The sequence below is a fragment of the Colletotrichum godetiae genome, assembly GCF_030913485.1.
Source record: "Colletotrichum godetiae strain CBS 193.32 chromosome Unknown BDP55scaffold_7, whole genome shotgun sequence".
Classification (NCBI taxonomy): Eukaryota; Fungi; Ascomycota; class Sordariomycetes; order Glomerellales; family Glomerellaceae; genus Colletotrichum; species Colletotrichum godetiae.
This window is the reverse complement of record NW_026851255.1, coordinates 1252250-1278592: the sequence shown is the minus strand read 5'-3', so window position 1 is coordinate 1278592 and position 26343 is coordinate 1252250. Positions and strand designations below refer to the sequence as shown.

The 26343-nt window shown below is 53.3% G+C and overlaps 5 protein-coding genes across 5 annotated transcripts; 3 read left to right on the top strand and 2 right to left on the bottom strand.

Annotated features, from left to right (window-relative positions):
- Positions 1–1092: 1092 nt before the first annotated feature.
- On the top strand, positions 1093–4504 carry BDP55DRAFT_545058 (uncharacterized protein; the record flags this gene model as incomplete). The annotated part of the gene is made up of 6 exons (XM_060568545.1): positions 1093–1419; positions 1499–1697; positions 1778–2397; positions 2458–3001; positions 3054–3441; positions 3499–4504. The coding sequence occupies 6 exons, from the start codon at positions 1093–1095 to the stop codon at positions 4502–4504; spliced, it is 3084 nt and encodes a 1027-aa protein (XP_060433754.1).
- Positions 4505–7850: 3346 nt separating this feature from the next.
- On the bottom strand, positions 7851–8375 carry BDP55DRAFT_628582 (uncharacterized protein; the record flags this gene model as incomplete). Its single annotated transcript, XM_060571921.1, has 1 exon — positions 7851–8375. One exon carries the CDS (start codon positions 8373–8375, stop codon positions 7851–7853), a length of 525 nt encoding a protein of 174 aa, XP_060433753.1.
- A 2395-nt stretch (positions 8376–10770) lies between these two features.
- Positions 10771–11612, top strand: BDP55DRAFT_652551 (uncharacterized protein). The gene has a single exon (XM_060574124.1). It carries the CDS (start codon positions 11049–11051, stop codon positions 11259–11261), a length of 213 nt encoding a protein of 70 aa, XP_060433752.1. The 5' UTR covers positions 10771–11048; the 3' UTR covers positions 11262–11612.
- Positions 11613–19950: 8338 nt separating this feature from the next.
- BDP55DRAFT_604136 (fungal-specific transcription factor domain-containing protein) lies at positions 19951–23388 on the top strand (the record flags this gene model as incomplete). Its single annotated transcript, XM_060571081.1, has 1 exon — positions 19951–23388. The coding sequence occupies one exon, from the start codon at positions 19951–19953 to the stop codon at positions 23386–23388; it is 3438 nt and encodes a 1145-aa protein (XP_060433751.1).
- A 1452-nt stretch (positions 23389–24840) lies between these two features.
- BDP55DRAFT_652541 (uncharacterized protein) lies at positions 24841–25319 on the bottom strand (the record flags this gene model as incomplete). Its single annotated transcript, XM_060574123.1, has 2 exons — positions 25170–25319; positions 24841–25097 (listed from the first exon to the last, which is right to left on the bottom strand). The coding sequence occupies exons 1-2, from the start codon at positions 25217–25219 to the stop codon at positions 24842–24844; spliced, it is 306 nt and encodes a 101-aa protein (XP_060433750.1). The 5' UTR covers positions 25220–25319.
- Between the last annotated feature and the right edge of the window lie 1024 nt (positions 25320–26343).

Here is a 26343-nt window from a genome sequence, read left to right as displayed (position 1 = left end):
CGATGCTTGTTCTCGAGAATTACCACCGGAGAGGGCTCCGGTAGGGTTGAGGATGACGTAGATTGACGATACTCGCGGGATTCCCATGTCGCGGATCGAGTCTTGTGACGCGGGATTTCTCAACCGACGATGTGGACCACTTAGCATTACACAGCGGACATATATCGTCCAGACAGAATAAAGGCAACTCACAGCCGGCTAAGTCGGCTCCAACGGTAAGTCACTGCATATGAGCCTACCAAAGCAAGTCACAAGAATCGACACTGCTCAACAGCCCTACGAAACAAAAGGGACACTGCAGCAACCAACAGGGTGGAGGCAACTCTGCCCCTCACAAGGCGTCCGCGGGGCACGACAATCTTGAGCCAGGCTCGAGACTGTGTGTTGGAAGACACGCGGGAACTCGTGCTAGTAGGTCAGTCATCAGGGGTTAGATGCAGTGCTTAATGCAGGTCGAGTGGCTTGTCGTTGGCAGCACAGAGAGAGAGACACACACGCAGACAGCCTGACAGCGCGCCAGATTCCACTCGCTCTCTCTGCGAATCCGCAGTGACGCACACAGCAACATACAATAGAACTGCAGAAGAAGAATGTGGCAGTGGCAGTGCTCACTGCCTAGCGCCTCACACATCCCTGGTGCCCCTGTTCTGTTTTGCCGTGCGGGCCCGACAACCACAAGAAACTATTGGATGCCCCTGCGAAGACGTTGGACTTGGGCAGGGGTTGCTCGGACGGGGTGGTATTCTATTATACGCCTGGCTGCCTCTTTTGCTGTAAACAGCATCAGCCTCAATTCGTATCGACCGCTCTCAGTGCAAGCTGTGGACTCTGAACATCAACCCCATCCTCATTCTTCCATTCTCCAAACACTTTCTTTCCTTCTTTGTTCAGCTCTCTCCACTTGGTTCTCTCTCTTACTCCATTTTCCCGCGAGTTTGTTCATGTTTCGTTGTGGTTTACGCCGCTACATGGTCCACAACAGACTGGGTTTAGTACACGTACCTAGCTTGCGGGAGCCCGAGCCCCGGTAACGGCCGTGAGCAATTCGACACTTCTCCCGGAGCCAGCGCCGAGTTCGCCAAGTCCGCAACTATGGCCCACGGGTTCGAAGTCTACCGGGTTCCAGACCTTAATGTTGACGTCGAAGTTGCTCTCAGGAAGAGCGCCGATGACTTCAAGGGACTGCTCAATGATATCCATGTCGATAAGATCGAAAAGACTACCTTCTCCGATATATGCCGAAGTCTTAGCGCTATTCAATTCCAGCAACAAGAAAAGAAGACCTTGATGAATCTCAACAGGATTGAGTTGTTCCTTAGCGGCATGCACTCATTACAAGACGTCCTTAGAGGTAGGGGCATGGAAGATGTCGATGGTATCATGGCATTTATCTGGGGTCCAATGAGGTTTCTACTTGAGGTATGGACGCACATCTGGGATTCACAAAACTCAGCGTCGCAAAACTATCTCCTGGCTAACCTGCCTTTCCCCAACTCAGACCACCAACGTCAACGATAAGGCATTTGATCACATACTCGACGTTTACCAACGACTTGGCATCCAGATTCTTCCCCTTGACGAATACAAGCAATTCTTCGCAGAGTCGGTCAATGGCAGAGTATGCCTCCTCAATATCTACAAGGACGTCGCCGAGTTCCACAAAACCGCATATAGGTTATTTTCTCTTCGCAGCTCGTGTAAGCTAAATCACTTTATAAATCAGTTGATTTACTACCTACAATGAGTTCAATGTTCATACTGACAATGGGAAATACAGTATGGGGTAAGCTATACAAAGCGACATGGAAAGATCTAGGATCGACCTTCGATCACCTAGCAGCGAGCCTCAAACTCCACGCAGACTTCATTCGAACCCACGGAGATCGATATGCTTTGCGCGTAGACTCAGGCTTCGAATCACCACAAGACAACACTCTATTCGACCATAACAACTTCCGTCGCAAATCTCACGAGTACATGGACAGGTACCGCCAGCAATGGAAGGATTTCAGAGATAATGAAACAGCCAGGAAGAGGGAGCAAAAAGGCAAGGTCCTCAACTGGATCGCCGTGCCTAAGACGCTAGAGAATCTACACAAGAGCTTCGTCAAGAAGAGAGAGCCGTGTCCTGAGACCGGACGCTGGCTTTACACCCGTTACGACGAAGTCTCGAACTGGATGCGCGAGGACATTCCCAATGTTTCTGCCCTTTGGTTCCATGGCAAGAGAGGCATGGGCAAGACCGTATTGTCGTCTCTCGTGATTACCCGCTTGGAAGAACTCATCAGGACCAAAACCATACCCTCCGACGTGCAGATTTGCTACTTCTACTGCCGCGAGGACGACCCTGAGCTGAACACGTATTTTGGAATATTAAGGGGCATCATCCACCAGCTTGTCTCCGCAGTCAGCGTACTCAGCCACGACCCAGACGAGACGAACGATGAGGAAGACGAGAGTCCAGGCCACTGCAGCAACAACAATGGGTTTATACTCCCTCTCTGCGACGACAAGATCTCAAGTAGCGGTGGCTCGACTCTGTCGACCGCAGAGGGGTGTCTCTCGCTCATCGAGGCCTTCTTCGAGATCCACCCCCGTCTGTACATCGTCGTGGACGGACTTGACGAGTGTACTGGCCGCGTGGAGATTCATCAGGCGGTCTCCTTCCTGGTAAGCCAGGTCTCACGTCTTGACGAGATTAATCAGGGACAGCTGCGCGTGCTCTTCATGAGTCAGCAGGCCCCCGACGTCAAATCGGCCATGATGAAGCCTACCGTCAGTCCACTCATAGGCGAGGTTGAGCTCAAAGATAACGACAACACGCAGGATATACGGACTTATGTGAGGAGTCGGATGAACCCAGCAGAGTTGGCCAGATTGCGCCGACCTGTGAGAGGAAGGATCAACCCCCGTGAGGAGTTGATGCCCCCTGGAAACAACTTCAACCTTCTCGAGAGAGACATACTGCGCATCGAGGAGGAGGTATCGATGCAGAGTGAGGGTAAGCTACTTGTGGTGTGTAATTTGAGGACTTGGGCTAACCAGACTGCCAGGCCTTTTCCTCTATGCGGTCCTTGCTGTGGAATACTTGTTGAATCAATTCACCAAGGGAGACCTTCTGCAGAAAGTCAAATCAAGAATGCTTCCTGAAGGTATTGCTAAGATGTATGACGATCTGCTGGGGACTCTCAAGGAGAAAATGTTGGACTTGTCTGAGACCCACTGGGAAAAGGCCAAGCTGCTCCTCGGATGGCTGGCCTGCGCTCATCGCCCGCTCAAATGGCACGAAATACAAGCCATCATTGCTTTCGACCTCGTGGAAAATGAGATCAACTTCGATCTCCGGATGATTCGGAGAGACAACATCAATGACTTTCTCGGCTCGCTGGTCGAGGTCTTACCGGGCGATGAGATTCGGCTCATGCATTCAACCGTCAAGCAGTAAGTTGACTTATATTCCCCACGGGAGAGCTCGAGAGACTAACTTGGCTATTCCAGACATCTGGTGGATAGTAGACACGTTCACTCGAAATCAGTTCAATGTGATCTCGCCATTCTGTGTCTTCGCTACCTATCCCTGCCTTGCTTTACGGACGAGAACTACACCCCAGCCGAACGCTATGAACAGATTCAACTGGGCTACTTCTCATTCCAAGACTACGCCGTGCCTAAATGGTACAAGCATCTTGAGACCGTCATCGAAGACTGTCATGACATCTTTGCGCCCGACTTCTACGTCGACGCAGAGCAGGGACGGCAGCGTAATTTCGTCTACGACTTCGACGATGCCTTACACAGGTTCACACAAGCCTACGATACAGACCTCAGAAGTCTGACGGACATACACCAAGAGTTCCCGCATGAGCATCTCTTAAACTATACTCACTTACCATTCTACACTAATCTCATGCGGTTATGGAACCACATCTACACACACCAAAAGGAATCCGTCGACGACCGCAACAAAGCCGGCATCAAGCGTCTCCAAGACGCCTTCCTATCTCACCGCACGGTCCTGGAAGAAGAATACAAGCCGAGCTCGATTATGTGCGGACAGGACACAATTGAGACATACTACGGCCCCAACCAGTTCAAATGCGAACGCACGCTCTGCAAATTCTTCTACGAAGGGTTCAAGACCAAAAAAGAACGAGACTCCCACCACAACCGCCACAACAGACCCTACTCATGTCGCCTGGAGACGTGCAGCGCGGCGCCCTTTGGCTTCTCGTCCAACAAGGACATGGAGAGGCACATGAGGACGTACCATCCAGATGACAGCGAAGGACAGACGCCCTTTATACAGATGAGCAGGAGGGTTGAGCAGGCCAAGTTCCCGTGCAAGATTTGTGGCAAGTGTTTCACGAGGAATATCAACTTAAAGGGACACATGAGGAGCCATTTTGGCGAGAGGCCGTTTGCCTGCTCGAATTGCGGAAAGGCGTTTGCGAGGTTGAACGATTGCCGCCGGCATGAGCGGATTCATACCAGGAAAGGCTCCTGAAAAGGTCACTCGGGATATGGCTTAGGGTTGGGCGTTGGGCGTATACAGATCTTGACGAGGACTATCGATGCGAGGGGGCCTTTGAGATACTCGGGCTTTCTGTATTCACTGTCATTCAATAATATTCTTAATCTACTCTATCTGAAAGCATGTTCGTAAGGTAATAGGGGAAGCCATTAGGTCATGTGAAGCTAGTACGTGCAGTGCGGACGCAAGTTGACGTCCTCAAAATAGGCATATCGAAAGGATATTGAGGCTTAATCTTGAGGGATGTTCAGCTCACAGAGAACGCTTCATCTTTAGCATCGTCTACTCTCGGATCACTTTGAGACAACACTTGTGCTACGGACCACAAACAATTCTGCAATTGAGAGTCGAGTTTCACAAAAACGAAAAGGCTGTGAAAAATCCAGCATCATCCTTCAATCCTTCGGAAGGCCTTCGGGATAGGTATGCCACAATATCACTATATCAATCATATCAAAGTCCCCCAGAACTCCCAGAAATTTCGATGACGTTGCGGCATCATAGCAATCGCCGTGGCAGCGACCACTAACGATCGTTGAACGGTCACTGGGCGCGCGGACACGACGGACGATCACGACAGCGATCAGCGGGTGGCCAGGCCATTCCAACAGATTGTCGAACCCCATTCCGTGCGCTCCCAACTGCCGATAACCTCCGAAGATAACCTTTGGGACCCAAGATGCAGAAGATCAACCCTAGAGAACACAAGGACCCTGGCCTGGAAGATGGAAGAAGGATTCAGATTGCCAACCGCTCGCTTCTTGCATGCGCCACACATTGGTGGGTTTCGACCATGCCGTAAACTATCAGGACTGCATGCAAGAATTGAGGAAAACATACTGCATTTCATCCAAACAGTATGATAGCCACCCGCACCCGAATTAACGCCGTGTCGCCGAAATCTACTCTTAGTTCCTTCCAAGAAACTACTCCGTGATGTAGAGTGATCGGCGCCGATCGACAGACCGGATGGTGGCCGGTGAAAACGCTCACGGGCTGGTAGCGTGGCCCGGCGTTGCCACATCCAACCCGTATTGCGGCCGTCAACTCGGTTCAAAGCAAACCGAATGTCCTGCCAAGAGCCACGCCAGCCCACAAACCCGAAGATGAGGGACGGCCGTTGTGACTTGGAGGCTGGGAAATAGAACGTGACGACCCAAGCCTGAGACTAAGTGTAGCTTCGCGCAAAGGCGTGGCGCCTGCTCGTCTGTCGTCAAAGCCGAAGAACGATTCTGTCGAGCGTGACTGGGTATATTGGCGACGGGCGCTTGCTAGTCTGCGGGACATCGTCAGTCCCCTGAAAAGAAGCGGTTCCCAAGGAAATGTCGAAGGCCAGAACAAAGACCGCCCATCATGACTCAATGTGGCGTGGTTCAAGCCGACGACCGAGTCCAGGAACGGCATTTTGCCTCTGCTCAAGGCCACCAATGATGACTTCGGTCCAAATGGCAATGGCGCGGAAATTTCGACCAGTGGCGACTCCTAAACAGTGCTATGCGCCCAACATTGGCCAGCGACCTTCAAAAGAATTACAATCGTTTTCCTTCTCTGCACAAAACAGGGCCCCTTTCCATCTAGCGACGCTCACTAGCAGCGGCAAAGAAGAATTATCCGCGTGGAACGATGGATTGGCATGGCCAAAGTCTGCATGTTCTTTGTGTGAGTGGGTGTGTGGGGCCAACAGACACACCACAAGTCCACAACGGAGCCACGAACGGGTTTGGCTCAAGCAGGGCGAAGTGGCAGCAAAGAACCAATCAAGGTGGCTGTGGCGAAGAGCGAAGACTGGCTATGAACTGCTTTTTTTTTTTTTTTTTTGTAGCCGAAGTACTTTGGTGTGGCGATTACAGCTCAGTGGTATCCGTATAAACTGCAAATGCAAAGAGTTTCCTGTCTTGCTGATTGTAGACGATCCTACAGAAAGCTGTGACGAAGGTAGCATCAAGCTCAATCGAGGTTCCAGCGTCGCCTCATCGTGCGCGCAGTGACGCAAGGACGGCCGGATAGGACAGCTGCCATCTGGTTAGTGACGCCCCCGGCGAGACCAAACTGCTGGTATGTGTAAGGTACCTAGGAGCGGCAGCAGCAGCAGGTGGTGTGGTGGTGGTGTGTATATGTGAGTGTAGCGTGCATGAAGTTGTGACGATGAGCCAAGTCGATTCCTCCATCGGATAAGCAACGGTCATCGGATGCCAGACTTATTCCCGAGAGCGTCGAGAGCTTTCTTCCCATTTGTTGAGGCCAGTCTTGAGCTCCCGGTAATATCGACCATCTGTTGCAGCTAGTTGGAACATGGACGCCCGCCCGTCCAGCGCAGTACGAATTGTGATGAACGCGGCATCGAGATACCTCGGCGACTGCGTCTCACGTCCTGTGGAATTCGGAAAGGCCGGCAAGTCAACCCAGCAAAGCTCCATCAGCGACCGCCAGCAGAGGTCCTCCGGCTCCAGATTTCGGATTTAAAATGCCAGTCACACACATCCAGCAGCGGAATATCCCACATATTCATCGTGAAAGCTCACGGTGGTAGGAAGTCGGGCTTGGCGTTGGTGCGACACTTCGTCTTGATCATTCGCGGCGAAGCAGGCTGAGTCGATTGAACGCTTCATGTGCGCCTTTGAATTTGACTTGGCGTATCGATGAACCAGGAAGAGAGCTGTTCAGCCCTTACGAAACATGTATCTCTTGCTAGTTCCATGATTAGATGGATAAGCCCTGACAAATCAGCAGGCGAAACAAAACTGCGACTTTCGAGTTGATGGTAGAGCCGTAGCTCCGGGGCGAGCCCGGAGCACCTACGTCACGAGCACAATGCCCAGCAAATGTCACCGGCAGACATCCATACTCTGGGCCTCTGGGCTTCTGGGCTCTGGCGCACGCATCTAGAATGGTGTGCAGGCGAGCGGCGTCGATATCACGCAGAGTTCCTGTCTTTAGGGGTTGTGCAGTACCAGCTACCTCGATTCAGCACCCGAAAGCTTCGAGGGCCAAGAAGCGGACATCTACCGGATGGCCAGCAATTTCAGGACGTGTTTCCCATTTCAGTATCATCCCGTGGTGACATACTCTCAAATCCGAGTATCAATCTTATCAATTGGCTCAGATGACTGGAGCATAGACCGTAAGGAAAGAGACTGGTCGGCAAATAGAAGACAAGACTGAATTTGCTCCCTGGCCCAATTCCCGAAGATGCTTGCAAGACGTGGGTGGTCCAAGAACAGCAAGATACACCTGGAAGAATCTGGGGTAAACAGGGGTGATACGTTGCCGGGGCTAGTACCAGGGGTGTCAGGTGCTCATATTCGGGGGAGGTGGCCGGCTAATACCTTTCGACGGGAGGAATGTCGAAGGAGTGATTCCCTCGCAGTTGGACGGCGTTGTTGCGAAGTGCTAGGTACGCCGGCCGTTGGACCGCAGGCTTGGGGTTCGATTTGGAGAATGCCATGCTTGTGCTAGGATAGCTGGATGCTTGCGAAGCTGCGGGCTGGCTCGGTTGGAGAAGTACGTCGGCCTGGATTCTCTGTTGCTTGATACTTGCCGTGCTGTGTGAGTCTTCGATGGCTGGATTGGCCCGGTAGACAAGCTTGGAGAAGCTTGGAGCTTGATGCTTCTTACTCTTCCCTCCTTCTACCCACCCACTCACTGATCCATCCATCCATTCCGTCCTGAAAAGTGTGAGCGGATTTGGAGACAGTGTGCGTGGCCTTAGCTGCCATGGAGGGTTCGTCGAACGTGCAGGATGGTGGGTACCTGTGCGTGGTCCAGGAACGCTGGTCCTTCTCTCAGATTTGTCACTGGAGCTCGAGAAACGTTCAACATTTGAGACAGCCGGCGAGGACGACATGATAGGTTGATGGAACAAGGCCACACAATCGCAACGAAAGCGGTTGAAGCTGCAGAAAGTCAGTCTCCATATCGGCTGCCGTTCAGCCAGGAAAAAGCCGACAGGCCCAGCTGTTCAAGGGTGGATGTCCGATGGATGGACGGATGCCCTTTTGCACAGCCTCAAAAAGACTATACCGATTTTGAAAGACAGGCCAATCCAAGTAATCCAATATCAAGGTGGATCCGCAAAGGACACCAGTCGAGAGTGAGACGAATGAAAAGGCGGTTCATGTTTCAACAACTGTGATCCGTCGTGGTCCAGGTGTGGGCCCTAAATCTCGGCGCACCTGATGCATTGCATTTTTGCAATTGCCTGCACGCCTGGGTTCCAAGACTCCAAACCCAGAATCGACCGGAAATACGCACCCTTACTGTAGTAGTAGTAGCCGTAGCTCACTTGCTTCTCATGTCGAGTCATCAGTCGTCACAAATGTTTACAGTGGACCATTCTGCAACTCCTAACGCAAGTGTTCTCGTTAACTCAGGGGGAGGGGGGCATCCTTCGTCGCTGGGGAAGGGTTGCACTCTGAACTGCGGCTAGGGTAGAGCCCGATACCCCCTCGATGATTAGAGTAATTTGGGGAAAAGTTGGAGAATCGTCTGCAGTCGAGAGAGAAGGGTGACAGTGCCGAGCCGCGAAGCTATGTCGTACAGACGGTTGATTCGATGCGGCCTTGTCTACAGTCTATCGGAGCAGACGCGACTGTGTTGAAGTGCTAATCTCCGTCAATGAAACTCGACCCAAGCAGCAGCAGCAGCATACTTCGGTTGGCCCTCTCTTGTGAGTGCCCGTCTCTGCTTGGTACTGCCATCGACTAAGATATGGCTGTACCCGTGCCGCTCAAAGAGACAGTCTTCTGTTATGGCTTCAACAGTGGCAGAACAAATGTACCCCAAGCTTCGAAGCTTGCAAAGCTGCAAGAGAAATATCCTCTGTTGAGCAAGCTTTCGTGCTCATGCCGGCGGAAGCTCCGCAAGCAACTTCTCAGGATTCGTCAGGAGCTTGTGTGAGTGCCTGCCTACCACACCATTGAATCCTTGCAGTCGTTCCACCGTCGTCGAGCAGAGCTAATCCCCATTCCCCACACTCTGCCGTAGACACTTAGTGCATGGTACGTGCTGAGATATGCGATGCTTGTCTCTCGATGAATACCAAGCCGGCGGGCGTGGGCCGCGGAAACGCGCGAGAGTTTGTGTTGATGCGAAGATGCAGTTGACAGGCCTCGCGATCGGGAGCACAAGCTGCAATTGTAAGGGCTGAGCTGCTTGCAGCAGTTGCTGCTGGACAGGGAGCAACGACGGGTGATGAATAGCCCAGTATGCAATCAGGAAATTTATTTAGACTGTAATGGATGGATCCGTTGGCAATTCGATCGTCGTCAGCCAGCCGTGGAGTGTGGCATCTGAAATAAGACACCCAGCCTATTGGTATTCGTTCCTGACGCAGACCGAAAGGAACGTCAGTTGTTTGCGCCGTCGGTGAGAAACCGTGACCACGCTGATCCTCGTTGCCATTGCGGGCCACACTCACCGTCTTCCATCGAGAAGCCCTGGACCTGGCGCTGAAGGGGGAGGCTTGTGTCTGAGATAGAATGCCGGCAGCGGTATCCCGTGACGGCTGTCCACACTATCAGAACGCTTAAGCAACTGGAACTTGCAATCCGTCGATGGACTGGCACCCGGTAGCTAAAACAATTTGTTTTCAAGCGTGCTACAGCTGCACGTATCATCACGTCCAAGGATGGGATGGCATTGCTGGCTGCGTCCAAGGATAAAATATCCGTCTCCCCAAGCAGGTAAGCCGGTGTTGAACCTCATATCCCTGAGCTGACAAAGTATCGGAAGAGGTCACAAGGACGCCAGACGAGGGTGTGGGACAGGGGTGGCTTGTTGAGCCGTTGATACCCCAAATCGCTAGGCTCGCTGCTGTGCCCTGACCGGTCCGGGCGTCGCCGTGAACAGAGGCGGTAGCGGTAGCGTATCCGTAGCGTGGGCGCTGTCAAGATGTTGGCGGCATCGCCGGCGTCTACTACTCAGCCGTTTTCTCTCATCGTCGCAGCAAGATTCATTTCAACAGTGTAGGCAGGACAACGCAGAGCGACGGGGTCCTTCAATCTCGTATCTTGTGTCGGGCGGGCGAGGCGGGCGTGGCAAGCGAGCTTGGGACAAAGTTTCGACAGCTCTGGATTCCGAGGAAAGCGCGCGAGAGAGCCCTGCCCGAGTATGGATACTAGTCACCGACGGGCTCCCCCAGCATGACATGTCGTTAACAGGAGGTTATTGCGAGGGTTCCATGGAGGAGGGCATAAAAGCCCACCCAAGCGATTCGCCGTTGGACAATGAGGGCGGGTAGCCAAGCCCCTCCATCCATTGACTTGCAGATAGGTAGGAATCGTTGCGCTTTCCCGTCGTCTGCAACCCTGGAGCTCCACCGACGTAACAGCAACGTGTGAAGGTGTGCGGGCTAAGACCCCGGCCCATGTCGACGAAGCACAGTGAGCTCCGGTCTTAGCCAACACTGTCAAAGGTACATGGAGGACCGAATAGTTGTAGTAAGTACCTGCTTGATAATGTCTCTTTTTTTTTGTGTATCCCCGGGACCAAGGCGGCTGGATAAGATCGACGGGCCTCTATGGGTCTCGACTTTGTGCTTTTAGTGTTGGCACTGTTATTAATAGAGTACAGACCGGAAGTTTTTGTGCCTGCTCTGAATGGTATTAACAGGCAAGAATCTGGAAGCTCAATTTTAAGCGGGCGGTATTCGTACGTTGGTGATAGCACGGCTCACACTCCGCGGGCCTGTGGAAATACATCCCCAATAAATTTTGATCTTGATAGAGGTTGAGAATTACGGTCCCAAACGGAGTCGAGGCTCGGGCGATGCCCAGTATAGAAAGAAACATTGCGTACAGAGAGTCCAGCCGATCGCTAGCAAGGCACCTAGGACGGTGACATTTCCTGTCACCTCCTTAACGAGAGATGGATGCGTCGGCGACGGAATGGAACGCAATTGTCTGACGCAGGGCATACTGGCGTCGATGTTGAATGATATCATTTTCCTATCAGCGCAGCTCGAACGACAGGAGTCCGAAGATACTGTCAGTCTGTTTCTGTCTCGGCCCGCCTCTATGCTCGCTCTCTCTCTCTCTCTCTCTCTCTCTTCATGCGTGCTTCGAGGTTGCCATGCAAGGACATGCTTTTGTGCAAAGATCTGAAACTGTGACGCAGCTTTGGCAGAGTGGAGGGATCTGGATCGCGGGTGCTACCAGGCAGGCCCTGCTAGCTCCGTGTGACTCTTATTCTCGCGATTGAGGCGCCATGGGATTTTCGATGAGTTGGACCCTCTCGTGCCTCTGTCTAGGTGTTTCGGTCTGTGCCATTGGCGCACAATAACGGGCGGCGGGCACATGTGGACATCTGCAGTCAAGCGGAGACAAGTGGCATCAGTGCCTCACGTTTCTAGACTGCCCATTGATAGCGAGGCAAAGCCGTCATTGTGTGCGCGGGAGGTGAATAATACGATTGTAGTAAGAGGCCGCCGCCGGCGTCGGACCCTGAGAGGACGGCGCACGCTGCTGATGACTTTGATCGGGTACGGCGACCGATACAGTGAGCACTGGGTCTACAGAAGGCCATTTATTCGTTCATGAGCCGATATAACAGATTTGGTATTCGGCAGCCGGGGGGGGGGGGGTCGAAGAAACTAGAGTACAGCCAGATCGTTCGTTGCCTCATCTTTGTAAGCTATTATGGTGTGCGACTACTCCGTACCGCTTTAGTTATGACGATTTGTGCCAGGTAGGTTGTCGTATGAACGGTCTTGGAACTGACGCAGTTCGAATTTCGAAGTATGCTGACCGCAGCTCGCACAGGTGGTCGCCATGCATGCTGGACATTCTGGAATCCCCAGTGGCGGCGGCGGCGGCGGCGGCGAGACATGAAGTCGGGTCGGCTGCCTGGCAGGGCAGGAAGTCAGAGGAACCCACTCGCCGTAGCCGAGACGGGTCCATGATTGCTGGATCCGTGTGTATCTGGGCTTCCCGTTTCCCGTAGTGCGCCGATAGCCGTATCGGAGAAATTGCTGTCAAAGTCGATGGCTGGGCCGAGCTATGGCCTTCTGGTGGACTGAGCAGGAGGTTGGGCCAGGTCAGGATGTGCTCATCTGGCCGATGGAGGGGCAAAGCCGCTTGTGCTGAAGAACTGGTGGTGGTTGTGACTGAGAGTGTGACGGTGGCGACGATTGGTGGTGGAGAAGGGCGTGGAGACCTCGGTGCTTGGGTCGTAGGTGATTCGGTGAGGGAGCGAATGTCCACCTCAGATTAGAGTCTTGGACTGTGACAAGGTGGAGTCTGTGGCCAGGGCTCGAGACGAGAAAAAGGGCTCAGAATGGAGTGACATGACAGCTGGCCGTGATTCGATCATGGGCTTTGGGGATGCGGCGACGGCGTGGGTGGATGCGATGCGAAGCGATGGTTATTGTTGCGGCCGCCGGTCAAGACTGATTCTCGAAAAGGACAAACCGAGCCACCGAGGACGCCTCAAAGGACAGGCTCAGAGATGCGAACAAGGCAAGAATTTAGGCCCGATAATCAAGGCAACAGGGGTCTTTCCGTTCTATGCCGCGCTTCGAAGGCAGGTGGGCACTGGCACTGGGCGTGCCTACCTTACACAGTAGTACCTAGGTACGAAGGTACGGAGTATCCGGCCCCGGGTAAACCAGGAGGAGTGGGCTCCTTTTTTCGTATCTTGATACTTTGTTTGATATCTCATCACGTGAGGGGACCTACAGTACATTCATGGCAAGAACATGAGAGTTGTGAATCGTGCCTTCTCTCGGATGTTGCCCGGGGAAGTGAAGTGCGGTGATAATGGGAAGGCAGCAACTGCCAAATATGAAGCCTTGAGCAAGACAAAGTTGGTCGTACCTTCTTACGACTGAAGCACGGGACGGTAGAGTGGGCCCTGTCGCACTGTGCTTGGTGGGTTCTAAACTGGTGGCACGGTCGCCCAATCATCACTGGTAGGTCCCTGCTAAGTGAGGTACCTTACGTGCCACTCCAGCCCGAAGACGGGGAACTCAAAATCTCACGTTGCTTCTCGTCTCAAACACCAAACACCACACAGCATCTTAGCAGACAGTAGGTAAGAAGACAACAGGACTTGGAGATGGGATAAGGTGCTTCTTTCGAGTATGGCCTTACGAATACCTTACCATACCTTACCGCACGATCCACGACGACACAACTACAAACTGCCTTGCATCTGCTCATGCATTCGCACTTGCACTTGCACTTGCACTTGCACTTGCACTTGCGTTGCAGCTTGATGCAGCGCGCTAGCATGCAAAGAGGCAGGGTGCCGCCATTCTCACCAGCCACTCACGATGCACCTCATGACAACGCCCTTGCTCCCCCAGTTTTCAACCCAGCCAAGCCAGCACCAGCTCCAGCACCAGCTCCAGCACCAGCTCCAGCACCAGCAGCGGGCTCGCAAGTCGATCGACTGATTCTGCTGCTTAACCTATGGCACGCCCTTTCAATGGAACTCTCCATCTGCTACGGAGTACTCCTGGTCTTTTGGTCAGTGTCTGTCGACCTGTCGGGATCCACCCGCTGCTGTGCTTACACCATCTCAAGCATCATATCGAATGACAACTAACAACTTGATCCCATGGCTGTCGACATATTCTTCCGCTTTCACTGCCCCTAGGCTTCGACACCGAGCAAGAAACGTACGTTGGGCAATAAACCACTGCCACATGCCGAATCAGGGTTGAACAACACGTTGAGCACGGATGCTTGTCATTGGACGTCGGCTGGCCCATCAGATACCCAACGCGCTGATGCTGATGCAAGTCGTCTGCACTCTGCAACATGCGAACAGAAACGGGCCTGGTGCAGCAGAAACAAGAAGAAAGATGCATGCCATTCGGCCATGGCCCCATCGGCCACCGATGCAGCAATGAATGGAATGAGCGGGTGCTTCAGCCTCCAAAACCCTTCATTTTACCTTGCCTTAGCTTTCACGACGGCCTGGATACCTGTCCCGACTATAGAGGATTGCGAATTATACGGTAATCCTCCAATTGACCACAACGCTAGGACCAAGGTTGCTAGACTTGTTGACCCGCCTTCAGATTCCCAATGGCACAGGAAGGGAACTCCGTTGATCACCAGAGCGCACTCGTACCTACACTATGAGCCAGCTTACGTGCCCACCCAAGCAACCCAAGCATTAGAGTATCGTCGATTTCGAACGTGGTTTACTCCAGAGTCCGGAAAGTCAGGCACACGCGAACCGCCGACTGATGATGAACCACAGCTGGCCTGACCTCATCTTGCCGCTTCGATGATACCTCGCTCATCATCTCCATTGCACTGCGGGCTGCTTAACTTGCGCTGGATTGGCTACAATGTGGAAAACCTTACCTCCCATACATGCAAGCACACACACCGGATGCCTTGCTGTCTTGGTGCCACCTACAGATCAATACAACTCCTCTGCATCCACAAAGGACGAGAAACTTCGGTACCTGCTCTACCCGGCTTTCTTCGCGTGGCCCGAGGTACAAAATCGTGCCGCCGGGCTCTACGGTGGACGATGTACCTACCCAACCCGGGTGACCACGAGGCGGCACCGTGTTGGATACAGAGAACCCTGATCAGCGCCTCTTGGTACCGATGTACCCAAATGTCTACCTACCATCTCTCTTCCACTCTGCGTTGCCTTCCAGACGTGTGTCATTTGCAGCCACCGGGACTGGACTTGCTTTCTTTTTCCTGCCACGGACGGCCGAGGTGAAGGTTGCTTTCTTCAGTGCCCTAGAGCTGCCCCTCCAAAGGAAAAAAAAAAAAACAAAAAAAAAAAGCACGGCCACTTCGTCCTCCGGCTATCGGTCTCGGTCTACTTGGAGTTCTTTGCCATTCGCTGAAGCTGACGGCCGCAGTTGTCAGCACATCGATTCGAGTGAGCGATAGCGGCCTGGCCTGGTTTATCATGTTTCGCATTTCATCGCAATCGCTCTTGTCAGGCAGGGCGGGAACGAAACGAACGCTGGAAAATCACCTAGGTACACACCAAACAGCCGCAGCAGCAGCTTGTTATTCCGCTGAATTTGGTCCGTTGTCAATGCCGAGCAAACCGGACCAGCCAGGCACAGAATGAAAAGAATGCCTACACCGGACGTCGAGAGAAAAGAACAAAAAGGTTTTGTTGCTTTGGTCGTACGTATCCGCCGTGCCACGCCAGGCCAGTGTAGGTGTCCGACATCACTCAACTAGTCAACCTAGCTTAGCACTCACACCTCACCGGGCGTCACACACCGTCTTTGCTTCGGATCATATCCTAGCTGAGCACCAGTGGGAAACTCAATTTCACAGCGGACACTCGCCCGGGCCAGGCTTGGCCTGCCTCTGGAACAACCCCGGGCCATGAGATATCCAGCGCGGGATCCTCCATCCAATCCACTTTGCCGCTGAGCCAGCCAACGACAGGCCTGGCATGTCGAGTGATGCGACTGGACGTGGGCTGCTCTGCGTCGACATGACCTTTGGGTACAAATACTTTGTGCTCCGTGCGGATAAGAGCCTTGGACTCTGGAGCCTGAGACGGCACTGGGCAGTTGCTCTATTTCCGAATATCTGCCCTGGCCTCTCCGTGCCTTATGCAGATGAATTGTGAGAGAATGCCATGGCACAGCACGGCAGCTGTCGTGCGGCGACTTTGGCAAAGGCGGGCGGACAACCAACCACAACAGCGGCGTCGGGCGATGGACAACGTGACGACCTACCGACGGAGCCCTGGTGAACGTCCGGCAATGAATGGCTTGGATCGCGACGCAGAGATACAGCATCTCGAATCCGCAGGGTAGTTTTCAGCATTCACGCTTGCTATTTGTGAGGCAAGCCATGTTCGCGAGAGCCCAGGATGAGGCTGGTCAGATATCAGCGGGAACGGCTTCGTGCCGATTTACCATGTACAACGACAATGGGCAAAACTCAGTCTGGCCGTCTGATTCCTCTACCGCGACCAACCTTTCACCTCTGGCGCTGTCATTGGCATCAGTTGAATAAGCTCGCAGAGGCTCACGCGTCGGGTCCAAGTCTCGTCGCCTTGCCGAGATGTCCGACCCCCCGATACAAGTGTCGCATGTCTATTTCGCCATCGGCCAGTGCCCCGTGCGATAAGCCTGTGCAGTGTATTCATACACTATCCGTACGGCACAGACAGAGGAGCCTTGTCTGCTGATGGATAGGATGGTTTTGTCGTTGAATCGGTATCGCATCTTGAAATCGCCCAGTCCACCACGTACGTCAAACCCCGGCATTAAGCAGGCTGTCTTAAGAGAGAGAACAGACCTTTTGGCGCACGGGACGTGGTCTCCAGACCCGATTACGTAGGAAACACGGCCGAGCCCATGTCCATGTCCATATTGACAGCCCTGCCCCCTTTTATCCAAAGTGATTCAGGCTTCGGGCTCCAGGCTCAAGGTTCCCGACTCCGCGGTGGATTGATTTTTTATCTTTTTGGCGAGGTGGTCCAAGGTCTAAGGATACACAGTCCACAGAAGGGCGCGGCACGCTGCTTTCAGCCTGCAACGGTTCCCCCAAGCCAGCCTCCCCTTGTTCCCTCTCAACTGGTGTCCCCCTGACCAGTCTCTTCTGGGGGCTAGCCTGGGCGGGACTATAGCCATGTAACCTGAAAACGGGAATGAAGCTGTTGGCGGAAAGGCAGGTAATTAGCGGTTCTTACAGCGTACAGAAAAGGGACCGTAGCGTAAGCAGACGCTAATTCTTTTGGCAGGGGAATGCAGGACAGCGAGCAGAAAGTATATATGGGAATTCCAGACAAGATGGAACGCAGGACTGTTATTACCTTTTCACATCTACAGTGTACGGATAGCTGGCGAAGTAGGGCCAGCGGAAGTCGAGTGACTTGCGGAACTGGAGATGAATTCTGCCTCCCAGTTCCGTGTTTTACTGCTCTCTATCGAGGTGAGTGAGTAACCAAGCCTATCCGTAATCCGTCCGCACAGCCTGCTCGTACGAATAGGTAGTGAGTGTACTTGCAAATTGGCTGGGCTGGGGGTCATGTCATGTGCCTGCGCTACACAGTAAGTCATTTGTTCTAGGGCCCATTTCCGTCCGCTCATTTGTCCGCGGTGAGGCTTCCGTCTCTTGTAGCATAACTCGGTTCGGTGTAGTGACCAGTGACAGGCAATGTGTCAAAGTGCCTCCCTCCGCCTCAGCCTCAGCCCACCGCTTTTCCGTACCAGGCCTTACATCATCTTGCCTCACTACCTTACGGGTTACTACTTGTCATATTCAACAAGCAACGAAACGTAAGCAACCAGGAAAAACTGGATGGAATTCAGTATCCGTACGTCCAGCAAGTTTCATGGAGCTTCTTGGAGTCTCCATGGAAGGCGACCTAGGGTAGGCAAGGTGATGCTGCCCCCCAGTCCCCCACTACAGCCCGGACGGGGATGTCCAAGAGGCCGCTGATTGGCGACAGACTGGAGCTCTCCCAAGGCATGTACCTAATTAAGGTAGCCATTGGATGAAGAGCAAAAGGAAACAGGAAGGAATGGTGGACCGGGCCAGAGATACGACCCATGGAAGTACTTTGTTCTCATTCGGTCAAGTGATGCCGCCGCACTGTGCTCGGGCTATGCCTGCCATGTACAACTGACCTTGCCATCCCAGGCTACCTTTCCTTTACCTACGCAGTAAGGCAGGGAAGGAAGGGCTGGGTACGTACCTATCTGGGTAGGTAGGTAATCAATCCAGAATGGAAGCAAATGCCCACAGCTACTGCAATAATGCAACACCCGTACTCCGTACTCCGTATGCTTTAGGCAGTATACGGAATGATGGTGAAAGTCTTTCCATGAGCAATCTTGGTAAGACTACTGAGGTTTCTCTCTTTCAATTACATCTCGCACGTTGGTTTAGGTATCTTCACTCATGGAAATACTTTACCTTACTCCTTGGGATACTTCGGGTCTTTTAGGCTCAGTACTGAGTAATGGGGAAGGCTGTGACGCGACTACCTAGGTAGGTAGGTACCTTAGGTATGTATGGTGACTGTCGGACGGTGGTGGTGCTTGCCCTCTTTCCCATCCATCAAATCTCCCATCCCGCCGACGGTCCCTGCTTTCGCGTTTTATGGGGCACCTGCGACTTTATACCAGTCCCCATCCCCGGTCTGCACACAGTATCTCCCGACTCACCGAGGTACTTTGCCTGACGTACCACGAATAGGTACCCTGCCCCTCGACGATGGGTTACCCTTCACGTCCCATCGTCGAAGGTACCTCGAACTGGGTACCCGCCCACACACCCACAACGCACACACACACACACACTCTCTCTCTCTCTCTCTCGTCCTCCCCATCTCGCTCTGCTCCTGCTCTCCTGCTCTGGTGGCAGTCCACACACCAACTCCCGTGGTCCTCGCTCTTTCTCTTTCTCATTTTGCCCACAGATGCACCAGGCTGTGGTCTGCGACGAGCGTTTCCCTAACAAGTACCTCAACTCCCCCTTCCCACCATTGAACCATTTGCTCCCCTCCTTTCCCTTCTTCTTTCTTTCTTCAAGCAACTGCTTCGACCGGTGGGAATTGCTCGTTCGACGAAAGCTTCCAATAGCTCTCTCCAGCCATACGAGGAACAAGTCAAGAGAGTGACAAAGGACAACAAGACAAGACCCGAGGAAACCATTTGCTGGCCTGTTTTCTCTCTTCTTTCTTACCAACTCTCTCCGGCTACCTACTCTTACTCTTACCTACCGGTGCTCTCTTCCTCTACGGATACTCTGGGTTGGAATTAGCATGCCAACTTCGGCTTCCAACAGCGACTTCTCCCTCTTGTCTTCCTCTCCCTCCTACTAAACGCCACACCCCGAAACAACCTGGGCGCTTTCCATCACCCCCCGTCTCCAATCCACCCCGCCATCCCTCTCAACCTAAGTCTCTCTCACACACACCACACACCACACACCACAAACATTCAATAACTCACACGCACACAATCTCTCTTTCTCTCTTTCTCTTCCTCTCGTACACTTTCCTATCTGCTCTATCTATCTATCTCTTTTCTCGCTTGTTGCTATTGCGCACTCTCCCGACCGCCGAGCTGCGCCCAAGCACCCCCCAAAAAGCAATCCGACCCTTCTTCAACCCACCCAACCAACCTCCCCCTCCACCTCCTTGCCTTTACGATCACGACGAACGACGATTACGAACTTCCCAAAAAACTATGGCCATGAACGATAGCGAGGTCAAAGTCGAAAAGAACAACAGCATGACTACTCCCGCTTCAGCTCCGGTCGCAGCTGCCGTCAACAACGCTGCCGCTGCCGCAACCACCGAAGACAGTGGTATGAGTCGCACCTCACCTTGCCCACCCCTCCAAAAACTGCCCCTCCTGTTCCCACCCGCATGTCCCGCCATTCAATTCAATCCCACCATCACCCGCCGCCCATGACTTTCCGAGGAATGCAATGCAATGCCATCAACCCTTTAAATTTATTCGAATGATTCTGATCGTAGCTGACAATGTCCTCGCAATCATTTTAGTAGCTTCTACCATCACCGTCAATACGAAGACACCTGCCAATTTCCCTCCTCCCAAGACCGATAAACCCCGCCCTCATGTGTGCGCGACTTGTCAGCGCTCGTTCGCCCGATTGGAGCATCTGAAACGTCATGAGCGTTCCCACACAAAGGAGAAGCCCTTTGAGTGTCCCGAGTGCACAAGATGCTTTGCCCGTCGCGATCTGCTGCTGAGACACCAGCAGAAGCTTCACCAGACCACAACACCCTCGTCACGTCCTCGCAATCGTCGTGAGAGTGCTAGCAGTGCTGCACCTGGAGCCCGGGCACGTAAGAACAGTGTCGCTGGTCCTAATGCTGCCGCCGCCGCAAATGCCGCCGCTGCCTCTATGCGACCCAGGGCAAATACCATCAGCCATGTCGACGGCAATGCTATGCAGATGATTGCCGCGGCCAACGCACAGGCAGCGCGGGGCATGCCTCCTGGCACACACAGCCGTCACCCCAGCCTCGCGGGGCTGCCCGTGCATAACATGGACTTTGCCGGCATGTCGGCTGCGATGGGTCACAGAGGCATGTCTCACGGTTTGCCCAAGCTTGAGACGCACGGCATCAACAACATGGACTTTAGCGGCTTGCGGACCGCGCCTCCCATGGCCGTCTTCAATCCCGACTTTGACTTTGAGGGTCTGCTGTTCGGCCCGGGCTCCACCATCAACCCTAACGCGCTCCACTACAATGATTCGCCGCAATCCATGGCCATGGACCAAGCTTCACCCTTTCCCCACGGCCTGGCCGGCGACATGTCGACGACGCAATTGGACGACAGCTTCGACTGGCTGACAGGCTTCGAGCACCAGATGTCTTTTCAGGGCGCCGATAACGCCGTAGACGGCTCGAGTCCCTCGGCAATTAGCACCACCAGCCAAAGTGGCATAAGCGATGTAATGGTGGACGGCTCCAATCATCACCCTGCTCCGGCAGGGACGAGTTCAATGTGGCAACCGGCTGTTATGGGTCCTCCTCAGGTCCCGAACCCGTTTGCCATGGATCTAAATGGTTCGGTCTTCCCAGATCTCTTAAACGGAGCACCCGTCTCACCACAACCTGCTGCGCAGAAAATGAACGATGCCTATTTCTCGACGCCGCCTCCCTCTCTTAGCTCCCTCAGTCCGTCGATGGTTTCCGGACTCAACACGCAAAACCTCAACCAAGCGCTCAACTTCAACGGAGGGCCAGAGACCCCCTCGTCCTTGAACGGCGGTAACCACGGTGTGTCGCCCGTCTCCACCATTACGGAAACGACCCGAGGTGCCATCGTTGGTGCTCTTTCGCAGTGCTCTCCCTTTGGTGGACGGAGATACTCATTTGCGACTCCAAGCTCGCCAATGTCGCCGGGCTTTCAGAACACAGCCAACAGTGTTCCAGACCATGTAAAGAATTTACCTAGCACTCAAGACTTACAACGATATGTTGGCGCTTACCTTCGTTACTTCCACCCTCATTTGCCGTTTTTGCACATTCCCACTTTGACTTTTGAGATGCCACCCACCGCTGCCAACCGATCCAACACTGTCGGTGGGAGCGGGTGTCTCATTCTTTCCATGTCTGCCATTGGCGCCTTGTACGAAATGGACCACGTCCAATCTAGGGAACTTTTCGAGATGGCCAAGAAAATGATTCAACTGTACCTTGAGGAAAGGCGGAAAGCCGACGTGAGAAAGGCCGACTTACGGAGAGCTCCAGCATCTGAACCGACCTCTCACAACCAGGAATCCTCTGTTCACACCCCGGTATGGTTGGTGCAAGCCATGCTCCTGAATGTCGTCTACGGCCACAACTGCGGAGACAAGACGGCCAGCGATATCGCTTCTACCCACTGCGCGGCTCTTGTCAGCCTGGCCCAAGCTGCCGACTTGCTCCGCCCCATTCGCGTGGAATCCACAGAAGCTCATGATATCCACATGCATGACGATACGTGGAGCGGCCTTCGGTCGGACTCCGAGGAGCAAGCGGAGTGGCTCCAGTGGAAGGTCATGGAGGAACGCAAGCGTACCCTTTACGTCGTCTTCATCCTCTCTAGCCTCCTGGTTGCGGCATATAATCATACTCCGGCGTTAACCAACTCAGAGATCCTGCTCGACCTGCCATGTGATGAGGATTTCTTCGCCGCCGAGAGTGCCACGGCCTTCGCAGCCAAGGGCGGTATCCGCGCCGCAAATCACAACCGGATGACCTTCCATGAAGCCTTGGGTGACCTGCTCAGGTCTAATGAGAAGCAGCAGAAGCAACTTGCCTACCAGAATGGCCAGCAGGTATTCGCGCAGGGTGGTATGAACGACCTCAAAAGCGATCTCAAGCCGTCGACGTTTGGTTGCCTCATCTTGATCAACGCACTACACAACTACATCTGGGAAACGCGCCAACGCCATCACAACAAGGTATGGACCAACGAGGAAACCGAGAAGATGCATCGTCACATCGAGCCAGCTCTGAAAGCCTGGCAGGCAGCTTGGGCAAGCAACCCGAACCATAGCCTCGAGAGACCGAACCCATTCGGCCTTGGGCCGCTATCTGCCGATGCCATTCCACTTCTCGACTTGGCCTACGTACGGCTTTTTGTGAATCTCGCCCGCTCGAAGGAGAAGTTCTGGCAACGCGATTGGGATGCCATGGCCGACGAGCTCTCCCGGGGCAGCGAAATTGTCCAGCACGCCGAGCATTCACCCGCCTCTAACCCGGAATCGACAGGCACAGATCACTCTGATAACTCGGTTTCAAGCTCCGTATTCGTTGAATCCCCAGCAACCCAGTCGTCGTCATCTCCAGAGTTTTCTGCCGTCAAATTCCCGCATGCCCAGGCTGCACTAAACCGGTCCACGTCCCGTAGGGAGAAGCATCTTCGCAAGGCCGCCTTTTACGCGGCCGATTCACTGGCCATGTCGGACAAGTTGGGCGTCACATTTGCGGACTTCTCCAGCAGAGAACTGCCTCTGCAATCGGCCATGTGCGCATTCGACTGTGCTCAAGTCCTGGCTGAATGGGTGGCAACCTTGCAAGATCGCGTTGGACGATACCTTGGAATCCTCGGCCAAGATGATGTTGACCTATCGCAAGTCCCTGCGATTATGCTGCTAGAGGAGGAAGATGTCAAGTTACTCGGCAAGGTTCAGGAGGTGTTGGCTTCTGCAGAGATGAAGATGAACTTGGAGCTTGTACAAGGAAATATTGGAGGCGTCGACACTAGGATGCAAATGGACGACCACGCAGGCCACGCGGCCAAGATCCTCAGAGTCACGGCCTACATGCTTGACAAAGCCGCAGTCTGGCCAGTCACTCATTTGATGGCACGATGCCTTGAGACTCACGCCACTCACATGCGAGCTAGGGCCGAGAAATCTGTAATTCCCTGCGAATAGGGCGTCGATGGGACGAAGTCTTGTGGGGTGCGAATGTTGTTGGTATATGTCTCATTGGACGACATGGAAAAGTTGAAGGTCGCCAGCGACTTGTCCCAGTTGTTAAAGGGTGCATTGCTGGACGAGTATGAAAGTTTCGACGGGAACCAACGCGGACCGGACGCCGAAGAACGAGAAAAACTACGATACATGGAATCGACAAACAAAAATACCCCGACGCTTTTGTGGGAAAAGCCAAAAGTTTCTACATGACGTTACGACGTGTTCCCGGCCCGGGAACATATTTCAAAGCACGGCATACTATGACGCCGCCATTGTTTACGTTGACGCTGCCAAGCCGTCTGGGCATATTGCCATCAGAATACGACGCAGTGACGAACATTGTACATCAAAAAGTTTGCCTGGGCCCCCAAGCTACTTCAAGTGAGTACGAAGGGTCATCTACTTCGCATACAAGCTAGTCATGCAACCTCTCCTTTGAGACCTAGACCTCAAGTCGCATCTCAGGGAGTCTTTATTGCAGAAAGAAGCCTGTTCGGATCGGAGTTGCGTGATCTTGGATTGGGGTGGGTAGGGTAGGGATGGCGTTCCTTCTTTTCTTTACACTTCTTTTGCGGATGCGGTGTGCAAGTTCGAACTTGGAAAGTCGACATTAGGTCTCCGTCGATCTCCATCGATGTGAGTGGCACATTTGCAATTCGCTTCGCTAGTCTCCGTCGCGGCACTGCCACATCTCGTAGACATATGCAGATGGGCAATGATGGGCGGCTGTGAATAGTATTTCCGATACAGCCTTGTCGACTTTGTTGTCCTCAATCGACTTGAGGTTCGGCATGGCTGAGGGACTCTTTATGGTACTCTATATGTAGCAAAATTCTGGGGTGGAATATCGATTGAGGTTGGGTAGGAGGGGGGTACTTTGGCTCGTTAGCTGTCTCTGCGCAGGAAATCCGGGATCTTGGGGAGAGAGTAATAATGAAGATACCGGGTTGATATTTAGGTTCGCTCGATGCGTCATCTGCTTCTCAACTGAAAGGCAGGGTGATGATGGACCTAGATATACCGGCAGGGCCAGGCTCAAAGACGGACCCGTCATGATGGGACGAGGACTAAAACGCAATCAAAAGGAATGAGATGAAAGACGAAGCCCCTTCCTGCTCCACCTGTCAATTTGCACGTTCATGCTCCTGCCCGTCAATGGCCCTTAAGGATGTTTCTTGGGTCCTATCCTCCTCTATCTCATCCATATTCACCCTAACGATATGGATTAGGTGCTTCTCTGTATCAGCCTTGTGAGCTTGCAAATCCATCTTAAGATCCTTCCATAGATATTCACAAGATAGATGACATGAAGCCCTTCTTATTTCTACGTCTTGAAAAATGAATCGCTTCGCTATTAATCAAACCTCCCCACCATCCCACTCCCACTCCCCCACAGGTCCTCATGACCATCTCAGCAAGGCTGGAAAGTAGCCTTAAACCCACTCGCGAACTGCGGCGGGAACTTGGCCGCGGTACACGCAGCCCCAAACGCGCCCTTATCGTTGGAGATGCAGCATTTCTGGTTCCCCTTGAGCGCGCCATCAATGTTGCCGCTCTTGCAGGCGACCTGGGTGAGGTTAGCTGTGAGGGAGCCGCTGGGCTCGTAGCGGCCTCTGTTGGGAGCCGTGTCGACTGTGCCGGCGCATTGGACGCGGTCTGCTGCTTTGCTGTGGAGGGTGTTAGTTGCAGGTTCTTTGCTTACCGGGGTTGAGGGAAGGGAGGATGGAGAGCCTACTTACACTGAGAGAGCGATGGTGAATACGGCAGCGATGATGGCGGTGAACTTCATTTTGAAGGATTGTGAAGGTCAAGTGCTTGAACTTGTGAGAGCGAGTGTGGTGATTGATGAGAGAGTGAGTGACTTTAGTCTACCAGGACTTTATGAAATGATTGATGTGAGTGATGATGAAGAAAAGATCATTCATTGCTAGGTCTTCATCAGTTTAAGTATTCCTCGCACGATCCCCAACAATGACGGGTAGGCATGTTTTCTGCCGTTTCTCATCAAACGGCTACGCCGACGGCAGTGCTTAGGTTACTTGAAACAGCCTCGTCAGCCAGAATCGGATTTCGCGCACCATGAAGCCAACGATAGCGTGTTCCAGTCCTCACGGGATGACATGACTCCTGTGGTATTTGTTCGTATGGTGGTCCCGGTCGCTCGGTTCGGGGAGACGAAATTTCCTTAAGGGGGATGTCCTAAGCTTTGCCCGCCCACGTTTTAAGCACCCAGGGCGATTGATCTGGAGTCGAGAGTCGAGAGCCACCCCCCAATATTTAAGCTTTGTGCCTGGTTTGAGGGTCTTTGATCTGAGCGCGTAGATAAAGGAAGAGGGAGCATGTTCTACAAACGGGCTGGCGGGCCCCTTCTTGTGAGGGGCTGCAGTTGAGATGGGCTAAAGTGACGGCCGTATGGACAGGATGAACATGATCGACCGACACGTCGGTCTGAGGGCTTCGCGTAACAGGCCAGAATTCAGAATCTAACATCCTTTGAAGAAATCCATCCACAGACGCCTAGTACGGTTACGATATTCGACAAGATGTCTCCTCACTTGACATAAGGTAGTTGCTGTCAACATAATCGGTCACTGTAAGGAAGCCTCGCCGAGTCTCAAGTCCGACTACCTCCTTGGGCCGCAAGATAGACACCGAGAAGTTCATAAGGCAGGTTCACATGGCTTTCACAGCCCGTGACCGCATGAGTCAATGCCGGGTCTCCGAAGAGCGAGTCGTACTGGCTGTCTGGAACGGAGGTAGGCATGAGTCGAGGACGGAGCTTGGGCCGGGTCAGCCGGCTTAGTGGGTTGGTCTTGCGGGCGATCACAGCCAGGAATCCATTGAATAAGGTACTTGTTGGTATAGACGTCAGCAGGGTAGCCTGAGGGCCGGTACGAAGCTCGATAATCTGGT

Coding starts and splice junctions, on each gene's coding strand:
- BDP55DRAFT_652551 (XM_060574124.1), top strand. CDS start 11,049: ATGGGTCTCGACTTTGTGCTTTTAGTGTTGGCACTGTTATTAATAGAG.